Source organism: Hyla sarda, chromosome 8 (assembly GCF_029499605.1).
Source record: "Hyla sarda isolate aHylSar1 chromosome 8, aHylSar1.hap1, whole genome shotgun sequence".
In the NCBI taxonomy this organism is placed as follows: Eukaryota; Metazoa; Chordata; class Amphibia; order Anura; family Hylidae; genus Hyla; species Hyla sarda.
Window position 1 is genome coordinate 144142120 of NC_079196.1, and position 12456 is coordinate 144154575.

General features: G+C 43.5%; 1 protein-coding gene across 1 annotated transcript in view; it reads right to left on the reverse strand.

The window, feature by feature from the left end:
• Window positions 1-12456, reverse strand: part of SLC39A10 (solute carrier family 39 member 10) — a 61740-nt gene that overhangs the window by 5481 nt on the left and 43803 nt on the right. The window contains exons 7-9 of the mRNA XM_056534176.1: window positions 6707-7036; window positions 5582-5662; window positions 5242-5432 (exon numbers count right to left, since the gene is read on the reverse strand). Coding sequence (XP_056390151.1) covers window positions 5242-5432; window positions 5582-5662; window positions 6707-7036 — 602 coding nt within the window. The remainder of the gene's footprint in view (window positions 1-5241; window positions 5433-5581; window positions 5663-6706; window positions 7037-12456) is intronic.

Below are 12456 nucleotides of genomic sequence, written 5' to 3' on the forward strand. Positions count from 1 at the left end.
GGCCTCGAGAGGCTGAAGAGGCCTTCTCCCGTTTAAAGTCTGCGTTTGCCTCTGCTCCCGTGCTTACAAGACCTGATCCAGAGAGGCCCTTTGCGTTGGAGGTTGATGCCTCATCTATTGGAGCGGGAGCCGTCCTCACACAGAAAAACGCCAAGGGCAAGAGTGTAACTTGTGGGTTTTTCTCCAAGACTTTCTCTCCTGCTGAGAGGAATTACTCCATTGGAGATCGTGAACTCCTCGCTATTAAGCTAGCTTTGGCAGAATGGAGACATTTACTGGAAGGTTCTTCTCATCCGGTCAGCATCTACTCCGATCATAAGAATCTTCTATACCCACAATCTGCTCAGCGTTTGAACCCCCGCCAGGCAAGATGGTCACTGTTCTTTTCCCGTTTCAACTTCTTCATTCACTTCCGTCCTGCAGACAAAAACATCAGGGCTGATGCACTCTCCAGGTCCTCTGACGTCATTGGTTTGGACCCCACACCTAGGCACATTATTCCTCCTGACCGTTTGATTCCTGCCGCTCCTGCCGAGATTCAGCAAATTCCTTCTGGAAAATCCTTTGTGCCCACCAGATTGAGACGCAAGGTCCTGGGGTCATTCTTCCTTGACAGCAGGACATCCTGGAATACGCAAGACCCTACTTCTTATTTCCCGGCACTACTGGTGGCCCCATCTTGAACGTGATGTTCCTGATTTTGTTCGGTCCTGTGTAACTTGCACCCGTGACAAAACTCCTCGGCAAAGACCTGCAGGACTCTTACAGCCTTTACCGATTCCAGAGACTCCCTGGTCCCATATCGCCATGGATTTCATCACCGATCTGCCACCTTCTCATAATAACACAGTCATCTGGGTCGTGGTAGATCGGTTTTCCAAGATGGCTCAGTTCATTCCTCTACCAGGTCTTCCTTCTTCTCCACAGCTGGCGAAGTACTTCTTGTCACATGTCTTTCGTTTATATGGTCTTCCACAACATATCGTTTTGGATCGAGGTGTGCAGTTTGTCTCTAAGGTTTGGTGAGCTCTTTGTAACCGTCTGGACATCAATCTGGACTTCTCCTCGGCCTACCACCCTCAGTCCAAAGGTCAGGTGGAAAGGGTCAATCAAATCCTTGAGACTTATCTGCGGCATTTTGTTTCAGCTCGCCAAGATGATTGGGTTGACCTTCTCCCCTGGGCTTAATTCTCATATAATCTTAAGGATTCCGAGTCCACGAGGCTGACTCTCTTTTTTGTTGTCTACGGACTCCATCTCCGTCCCCCTCTTCCTCTCCCAGTCTCCTCCGGTGTGCCTGCTGTTGATGAGCTGGTCCGTGACTTCTCCACCATCTGGCAACAGACCCGACAGGTAGAAGACCTCCTCCGTCCTTCTCTCCTGGTGACATGGTGTAGCTTTCATCCAAATACATCCGCTTCAAGATCCCCTGTTACAAGCTCGGTCCCCGCTACCTTGGTCCCTTCCAGATTCTACAAAAAATCAATCCTGTTTCCTACAAACTCCGTCTTCCTGCTACGCTATGTATTCCCAATTCCTTCCATGTCTCTCTCCTCAAGCCTCTTGTTGTAAACCGGTTTTCTCAGAAGAATCCTCCCCCAACACCTGTCTCCAGCTCATCAGATGTCTTCAAAGTTAAGCAGATTCTTTCTGCAAAAACTGTCAGAGGTAAATAATTTTTTTTGTCGACTGGGAGGGTTACGGTCCTGAGGAGAGATCTTGGGAACCTGAGGAGAATATCCTGGACCGTGACCTTCTCAGGAGTTCCCTCTCTCGTAAAAGGAGGGGAGACCAAAGGGGGGGGGTACTGTTACGCTATGCGCTCCGGCCTCACACGCTGGCCGTGAGCACATGGTCCCCTTACCTTCTGCTGCCGACGGGGCTGGGACTCGCACTGTGGGACGCACCCGCATGCGAGCCCCAGTCCGTCACTCTCCAGGTGTTTCCCTTGCCTCTGCTTCCACCTCTCTGCTCCGGCGCATGTGTCCCCATCCCTTAGGGCGTGCGCGTGCCAAAGCTTTAAGATTTAAAGGGCCAGTACGCTCATTAGTGTAACCACCTGTGTCTTGTTGATAAATTCCTCCACCCTCCTCAGTTGTCTACCGGATCTTTGTTGCCTTGTGCCCTAGAGAAAGCGTTCCTTTGTATTGCCTTGCTGTGTACCAGATCTCCTGCTCTTGTGACCTTGACCTTGCTTCTCTGCCGCCTGCCTACTGAACTTCTGATACGTCCCGACTACACTACTGTGCTGCCTGCCCTGACCTACAGCTATCCTGACTACGAGTTGTCTCATCCCTTCTGTGCTTCGCATCTCCTCAGCCGCCTGTGTGGTCGAGCCGTTGCCGGGGGTTACAACCTGGGTGTCGCCTGCAGCAGCAAGCCCATCCTGCTTTGCGGCGGGCTCTGGTGAAAACCAGCAGCACCTTAGACTCCGTTCCCTGGCACGGTCCGAGTCATCTGCCACACAGGTCCAGCGGATCTACATACACCGGAGTTCCTGTCTTCAGAAACGTGAGTGTTACACTGCTTTTGTGAAGAGAAGGGGGAGAGGGGCAGAAACACACTGCAGCAGACGGGGAATGGTTATCACAGAAAGGTACCCATCCCTGCCTGTAAATGAAAAGTACTTTCCCATTGCAATCACTCCAAGAAAATAAAGTGAATTCTAAGAGAAATATTGGGCATAGGCACATAAAGATTATATGTACATGATCAAGATGAGATACTGAGCAACATGTAACAGCTTTGTTTTTTTTGGGTGATCTGACAGGTACGCTTTAAGCTGCTGCTAGTCCACAAATGTCTGCTGGCTACAGCTACCACTAGTTTACCAATGCCTGTGCCCACCGTTTACAGCTAGCACTATTCCATGAATGCCTGCTGTCAGGTGGCTACAGCTACCACTAGTGCATTGAGGCCTGCTTTCTGCTGGCTACACCTACTACTAGTCCATCAATGCCTTCTGTCTGCCGTATACAGCTCCCACTACTAAGTCCAGCAACCCCTACTGACACTTACAAGCATATTGTGCACAAGGGAAAGAGATAAGCACTGGATAACCATGCTCTAAGCCAGATTGAAGCCAGAATGGGGGAATTAAATTTTTTAGGGAAAACCTACACAGACAACTTGCTACGGCTTTCCAAAACTGAACATGAGTCAAACCTCTATTCCCTCTGCCAGTGCTACCCTTAACCCCTTAAAGGGGTACTCCGCGCCTAGACATTTTATCCCCTATCCAAAGGATAGGGGATAAGATGTCAGATCACCGGGGTCCCGCTGCTGGGGACCCCCGGGATTGCCGCTGCGGCACCGCACTATCATTAATGCACAGAGCGAGTTCACGGGGATGGAGCAGAGTGACGTCATGGCTCCACCCTTCGTGACATCGTGGCCCACCCCCTTAATGCAAGTCTATGGCAGGGGGCGTGATGACTGCCAGACAAGTATTGAGGGGGAGGGATGTGACGTCACGAGGGGCGTCCCGATGCTCCGACTCCTGCATTGCCCGTCATTACGCGAGTTCGCTCTGTGCAGTAATGATAGCGTGGTGCCGCAGCGGCGATCCTGGGGGTCCCCAGCAGTGGGACCCCGGCGATCTGACATCTTATCCCCTATCCTTTGGATAGGGGATAAGATGTCTAGGGGCGGAGTACCCCTTTAAGGGGTTAAGGGTAGCACTGGCAGAGGGAATAGAGGTTTGACTCATGTTCAGTTTTGGAAAGCCGTAGCAAGTTGTCTGTGTAGGTTTTCCCTAAAAAATGTAATTCCCCCATTCTGGCTTCCCCCTTTAAGGACCACAGGTTTTCTCATCTTTCGTATTTTCCACCTCACATTCTAAAAATCAGAACACTTTCAATTTTGAGGCCTTATTTTTTGCATCACCAATTGTAGTTTGTAATGACATCAATCATTTCACCACCAAAAAAAAGTGCAGTGCACTTTTCAGTAAAAATGACACCATATCTTTAGGTCCATGTGGTTACAAGAAAACACAATTTATATAGGTTTTATTTTATCTTACAACTAAAAGAAAATTATAACTACATGCACCAAAATTTGTATGTTTAAAATTGTCATCTTCTGACCCCTATTACTTTTTTATTTTTCTTTATGCAGGGTGGTATTAGGGCTAATTTTTTTGCGCCTTTATCTGAAGTTTTTATCAGTACCATTTTTGTTTTGATCGGACTTTTTGATCGCTTTTTATACTTTTTTTTTTTTTAGGAAATACAAAGAGACCAAAAATATGCAATTTGGGACATTGGAATCTTTATCAGTGTACGCCATTGACCATGTGGTTTAATTAACATTATATTTTTATAGTTCGGATATACACACGCGGCGATACCACATATATTTATTTTTATGTTTGTTTACATATATTATTCTTATTCATATAGAATAATTAATATTCTGTCCATGATGGGAGTAGTCCTAACTGTCCCAAAATAGTCCTGCAGCTGAGAGGGATGTGCAAGTGCCGTCTCTCAGTACTACAACTACTCCCATCATGGGACAGACTCTGTCCCATGATGGGAGTAGTTGTAGTTTAGCAGTGTTGAGGGACGGCTCCTTCATCCCCCGGCTGTCTTGGTAGAACTTTCGTACGTGTCCTTTTTGATGGTGTATTTTAGCGTAAAAAAATTCGCAAAAAAATGCATCTAAAAAAAAAAAAAAACGTACATGATAAATTAGTATCCACTGTAGAATGCATTTCACAATACACAAAAAAATTTGAGTACCAGTTTTACATAGGTTTATTGATGACATTGTTCCCTTCTGCTGTGATTGTCTGCTCACCGAGCCTATTACATACATGTGTCTACCGTTGGTTCCGAACTACTGAAGGGTATACCCCGGCCTCAGGGTCTACTTCTCCTTTTTATTCTTTATTTGTTTGTTCTTTGTATTCTCATGACAATGTATGTCACTGTTGTGTTCAACTGAAAAAATTAATAAAGAAATACTTTGGGAAAAAAAGAGAGTACTTGCTTTTTGGTCTATCAAAAAAGACGCACAAAAAGATGCAATGAAAGGCACTGCGCAAATTTTTGCACAAAAAAATACATAAGAAAAAGGGGTAAACTCAATGGTAAATCTCCCTCCATTGAGTTTGAGATATATATATATATATATATATATATATATATATATATATATATATATGTAGATACCAATACCCCAAAGGTGTATACCCAACAGGTTTGTACAAGTTCAAATGTAAATGTTATCCCTTACCATATCAACAAGTGCCACATATAGAAACATGCCAGCTGTAATGGCAAAAATCCACAAAGTGATATTATTGGCATATTGTCCGACTGCTGTTCCTATTAACATGCCTACATACGCCATCATTGCAGACAAGAGATTGTACACAATTGCTTGGCTTACAGTCATACCAGCATTCAGTAGCACAGCAAAGTCCCCTGTAAAAGATGAGAAATAAATAGTTGGGTCACTTATGCAATCTTCAGCAATAGGTTATTAATATTAGCACATCCACTGCACATTAGGTAAGGATTTTTATATTTCATTTCCTAAAGATGTTTCTCAAGTATCAAGAGTTTATATTTACCTAATTCATGGGGAAGCTCATGGCAGAATACAGCTACTGATGTGCTAATCCCACCCCTCAAGCCAGCACTGAAGGCAGCACCTAGAAGTAAATATATTACAAGGGATAATACATATTACAAGTGATAATACATATTACGAGGGATAATACATATTACAAGGGATAATACATATTACAAGGGATAATACATATTACAAGTGATGAAGCCAAGGAGACTTGGATCAATCCAGAATGTCACATATCTCATATCTGAAAAAATGTGTTACCTATTTCTTTCATGATCACTGGTGGTTCTGTAGTCCCCTTTTATTCTATGTGGCATTGTGGAAATCTCTTCTTTACTATGTGTCTTCTTACTAAATATAAATTGGGACCTTCATGTTAGCTACCAATTGGAATGCATATAATGTAGGCTCAGATTCATCAATCTGTGTCTGATTTTTTTCTCAGATAGAAACAAATTCCAGCGTATCTGTCATTTTAATAGAGCAACTTGAGAAATGAAATCTGAGCCTTGATTAGTTGCTATCTGTCTGAAACTAAAATCAGACACCTTTTTGTCTCAGGAAGGTTGATAAATCTAGGACATAGTTTACTATCCGGAGAGGAACTGCAGGAGCTGCAGTGTTTAGAGCAATGTTTTATATGAAACCCATGGTTATTCCACTTCCAATATGCTTATAGTAGAACTAGAGGTCTATTAAATATGTACACATTTTTATTAATATTCAGGTTAATTCTCTTTTACAATAGTCCTGTACTTCATCTACTAGTGAATAGTTTTTTCCCCTTGAAGAGCACCTGTCATTTCCATAAACTTCTGACATGTCATAGAGACATGTCATACGTTTGTTTCACAGGGGGTCCGGGTGCTGAGACCCCACCAATTGAAGGGAAAGACACTTACAGTATACAGAATCAAAATTCAAGCCTATAGGACCTCTGGTAATTTTTCTGAGATGGCGGGGCACTGTGTATAGCTGTGTGCTTCTGACTCTTCATCCTAGTGATCAGTGGGGGGCAGCACCTAACCCCCCCACTGATACAAACTTCTGACATGTCTTTATGATGTCCCAGAAGCTTGTTGAAATTATAGGTAGTCTAAACCTGACTGCACATGCTTACCTATGGCTAGTCCATCACTAAAATTATGCATTCCATCTCCCATTATCACCATCCATGCCATACTAGCAATCCCAGCATCCTTCATGTCTTTTCCTGAATGGGAATGGCCATGTGAATAGTGAGAGTGTTTATTGTGGGTATCCTTCTTTGGCATCTCTACTTCTACATGATTACTGAAATTTCCATCATCTTCACAAGAGTCATCATTGTTAATATGTGGCTTGGCATCTTCAACTAAAACCTTTAGAGGCAATTGATGGGCACTATCCACATAACTTGTTTTTGTTTCATCGATCTGCTGAGAGCCAGATGCAGCTGGGTCTTCAGTTACTAGATTAAAAGAAACAATAGATAAAGAAACAATAACAGCAAAATACGTAAGAGGAATCGGTTTTACTTATAGTCATGGGGTTGGGAGCAGCCATGTGCGGGGAATCGTTGGCCCCAGTTACTTGAATTGAGATGTGCTATTGTTCCACTGCACAGCAGGTAGCTGACACCGCAATGCATGGAAAGACTGAAGGGTCCATATTGCAGAATCGGTGCTATGGTCCATTATATTATCAGAATTGCTGTGGGTCCCCACAGATTATAAAGTGATGGCTTAACCTACTGAAGACATAAGCTCTTTCTGTTGGTCAAGTGTCTATGGAAAACACAATAGCACTATGTAAAAATTGTGATAAGTGACTATTTAAAAAAAATAAAATAAATCAGCCTCTTTTTTGTTGCATCTATTTTAAAGGTGATTTGTCACTCTGTCTACAGCGTGGACTGTATTTTCAATGTGGAGAAGGAAACATTGAGTAGTTTTTTATATAACTTTGTTGGAAAAGAGTCAGTGGAACTAGTCATTTATTTTTTAAACCTATGCTCATTCTAGGCTTAGAAATTCAGTGAGCGGTCCTGCTCTTACAGATATATTGGTATGCACACTCCTATAAGGATGCCAGTCAATGAACAGTACCAATGAATGAATGATCAGAGATTTAAAGATTACCTGTCATCAAACCATATTTTCTAAACTAGTGATTACATTCCCTAACTACGCCTAACACCCCTCCTGTCCTCCACACTGTGTGAGCTCCTGGCAGGAGAAAGTGGGTGTTCCCCAGCAGGCACGATGTCACTGAAGCCTGCGAGAGCTGTGCCTTGCTATGCCCTACACGCACTTCCTGAGTTTGGTCTCCTGCCAGGCCAGGAGGAGACAAAACTAACTGTTTGACTTCTGGCAGGGAACAGAACAGAGCCACCTAGTTGCCGTTTTATCAGTTACATTAAATAGCAAAGTGTCTTATAATTACATAAGAAACAATATATTAAAAGTTTAGTTTGGTGACAGGTACTCTTTATAAATTACTAATTTTACTGAATATTTTCTCATAGATCTCTAGATTTATATTTTTAGATAATTTGACTTAATTTAAAATACTTGGCTTAATCTCAACTCAAACCTACCAATATTTCAAATATTATCTAACACAAATGCATGTTACTCTGAGGATATATTAATTATCTCTGGACACATTTTTGCACCTTGTTTACAAATTCCCAGTACATGTATGGGTATATATTTTTGGACATATCTGTGATGCAATCACCCTGCCTTTGTTTGTTGAGTTTTGCTCTGCCCAATAAATACATAAGATTAGAGTGGGATAGTGAATGTGCATTACAGTTGATTTCCTGATCTTAATCACACAGTAGAACAGTAGAATTGTACACATGATTGTACATATATGTTCTCAAGGGGGAATGTTCCTATGGAAAATCTCTGTGCAGACATTCCCCTGACAGCAGAGCGCTGGCAAAACATGCCTTGTGCTAGAACCGCTCGGGAATGTGCTGTATCAGAACGCATTTCAGTACAGAGTCTGCAGAAAGAATAGACAGGTCTATCTTTTCTGCGAACACTGGAATTTGAATTTCCGCACCAGATGTTTCAACCCCGGAAATTCTGCTATGTGAAAGGTGCAGACGAATCCCATTGAAATCAATGGGACTCTGCTGCTGCAGAATCTCTGTGCGGAATTGTGTGAACATAGCCTGACAGTATAGTACAGGACCTCTTATGATACCTGTCTGCAGCTTAACATTACAGCACAGGTCCTAAAAGTGTTAAAGCTATCCTATTTAATAAACAATCTGAACAATCTGGCATTTTGTAACACAAGTTAGTAGAAGTATCACTGGAAATAGTGGAGTTATAGTGCAAGTGTTGTGCGCTCACACTAAAGTCGCTCTTTTGCACATCTAGGTGCATGGACGTTTATTTTAGATGAAGTTTCCATTTATACAGCATTAAAGCTCTTAGAGAAATAACTATGATGGACATTTATCATTGTTTGCTTTGGTAAAAGAGTTCTGAAGGCATTTTTTTTTTGCTTAAGTTTTGCTTATGTGCTACATATTTACAATTGCAATTGACAATTAGATATTTAAAAATTAGATTCGGACGATTTGCCGAATTTTTTGAAAAAATGTGGTTCAATACGAATTTATTTGCGGCGAATCTATATTAAAAATGGCTATTTATGAGGAGACCATATAATGATTAAATGAGACTGCGTGGAGGTGTTGGCAGCATGAGGAGACCATATAGTGGCTGAATGACAAAGCTTGGATGTGGCTGAAGCATGAGGAGACCATATAGTGGCTGAATGACACAGCGTGGAGGTGTTGGCAGGATGAGGAGACGATATAGTGGCTGAATGACACAGAGTGGAGGTGTTGGCTGAAGCATGAGGAGACCATATGGTGGCTAAATGACACAGTGTGGAGTTGTTGGCAACATGAGGAGACCATATAGTGGCTGAATGACACAGCGTGGAGGTGTTGGCAGCATGAGGAGACCATATGGTGGCTAAATGACACAGTGTGGAGGTGTTGGCAGGATGAGGAGACCATATAGTGGCTAGTGATGAGCGGCATTGACCATATTCGAATTTGCGATATTTCGCGAATAGATGAATATTCGTTCTATATTCACAAATTTCACGTATTCGTTATATTCACGTATTCGAGGAAAAAAAAGTGAGGGGGTGGGCAACTTTACTATTGGTTGCTAGGGATGTTGTTAATAACATCTGACAAGTGTATTTGCATCCTTTTAATTGGCCCACAAGTGGAGAAAAAATATGCAAATATTCACATATGCGAATTTGCGAATATGCGCATATGCGGAAAAGAGTGAATATTCATAATTTCGAATATATAGCGAATATATTCGCAATATTCGCAAATTTGCAATTTTGTCGATAAAAATTTGAAATGCGAATATTCGCGCCCAACACTAATAGTGGCTGAATGACAAAGCTTGGATGTGGCTGAAGCATGAGGAGACCATAAAGTGTATGAATGACACAGCATAGAGGTGTTGGTGGCATAAAGAGACCATATAGTGGCTGAATGACACTTCGTGGAGGTGTTGGCAGCATGAGGAGACCATATATGGCTAAATGACACAGCGTGGAGGTGTTGGCAGCATGAGGAGATCATATAGTGGCTGAATGACAAAGCTTGGATGTGGTTGAAGCATGAGGAGACCATATAGTGGCTGAATGACAAAGCTTGGATGTGGCTGAAGCACAAGAAAACCATATAGTGCCTGAATGACATAGCGTGGAGGTGTTGGCAGCATGAGGAGACCATATAGTGGCTGAATGACAAAGCATGGATGTGGCTGAAGCATGAGGAGACCATATAGTGGCTGAATGACACAGCGTGGAGGTGTTGGCAGCATGAGGAGACCATATAGTGGCTGAATGACAAAGCTTGGATGTGGCTGAAGCATGAGGAAATCATATAGTGGCTGAATGACACAGCGTGGAGGTGTTGGCAGCATGAGGAGACCATATAGTGGCTGAATGACAAAGCTTGGATGTGTCTGAAGCACGAGGAGACCATATAGTGGCTGGATGACACAGCATGGAGGTGTTGGCAGCATCAGGAGACTGTATAGTGGCTGAATGACAAAGCATGGATGTGGCTGAAGCATGAGGAGACCATATAGTGGCTGAATGACATAGTGTGGAGGTGTTGGCAGCATGAGGAGACCATATAGTGGCTGAATGACACAGTGTGGAGGTGTTGGCAGCATGAGGAGACTATATAGTGGCTGAATGACATAGCGTGGAGGTGCTGGCAGCATGAGGACAACATATAGTGGCTGAATGACAAAGCTTGGATGTGGCAGAAGCATGAGGAGACCATATAGTGGCTGAATGACACAGTGTGGAGGTGTTGGCAGCAGGAGGAGACCATATGGTGGCTAAATGACACAGTGTGGAGGTGTTGGCAGCATGAGGAGACTATATAGTGGCTGAATGACATAGCGTGGAGGTGTTGGCAGCATGAGGAGACCATATAGTGGCTGAAGTACACAGCGTGGAAGTGTTGGCAGCATGAAGAGACCATATAGTGGCTGAAGTACACAGCGTGGAGGTGTTGGCAGCATTAGGAGACCATATAGTGGCTGAATGACAAAGCTTGGATGGGGCTGAAGCATGAGGAGACCATATAGTGGCTTAATGACAATGCATGGAGGTGTTGGCAGCATGAGGAAATCATATAGTGGCTGAATGACACAGCGTGGAAGTGTTGGCAGCATGAGGAGACAATATAGGGGCTAAATGACACAGTGTGGAGGTGTTGGCAGCATGAGGAGACCATATAGTGGCTGAATGACAAAGCTTGGATGTGGCTGAAGTATGAGGAGACCATATAGGGGCTGAATGACACAGCCTGGAGGTAGCTGAAGCATGAGGAGACCATATAGTGTCTGAATGGCACAGCCTGGATGTGGCTGAAGCATGAGGAGACCATATAGTGACGGAATGGCACAGCCTGGATTTGGGTGAAGCATGAGGAGACCATATAGTGTCTGAATGGCACAGCCGGGAGGGGGCTGACGCATGAGGAGACCATATAGTGGCTGAATGGCACAGCCTGAAGTTTGTGGCAGCATGAAGAGATCCTATAGTGGCTGAATGGCACAGCCTGGAGGTGGCTGAAGCATGAGGAGACAATAGGGCCTCACAATCTCTAAGAATAAAAGATGAATTTAGAAATTTCCATTGAAGATGTATGGTACCTAGTGCTACCATAAACATATATAGGTAATCTCCTAGGCCCTGCAGCATCACTAAACCATGTATTTGCTAAATGACACAGACTGGAGCTGGCTGAAGCATCAGTGAACCATATATTGGATAGATGGCACAGCCTGGAGGTGGCTGAAGCATCTGCAAACCATATATTGGATGAATGGCACAGCCTGGAGGTGGCTGGAGCATTTGTAAACCATATATTGGATGAATGGTACAGCCTGGAGTTGGCTGAAGCATCTGTAAACCATATATTGGATGTATGACACATCCTGGGGGTGGCTGAAGCATGAGAAGAGACCATATAGTGGCTGAATGAGACAGCCAGGAGGTGGCATCAGCAGCATCAGGAGTCCTGAAAGTGAAACGGTGACAGAGTGGTGCAGTGGGTGGCAATACCAGTAGCCGGTGACGAAGGTGGGTGAAAAAAAGGTCTGATGCGGAGGAATGTTTGTAACTGGGGAGCAGCGCCTTAAATCTGTTTGGCACTATCCATATTTGTGAATAGTGTTGAGCGGCATAGGCCATATTCGAATTCGCGATATTTCGCAAATATATGGACGAATATTCGTCATATATTCGCTAAATTCGTATATTCATAATATTCGCGTTTTATTTTCGCATATGTGAAAATTTGCGTATGCG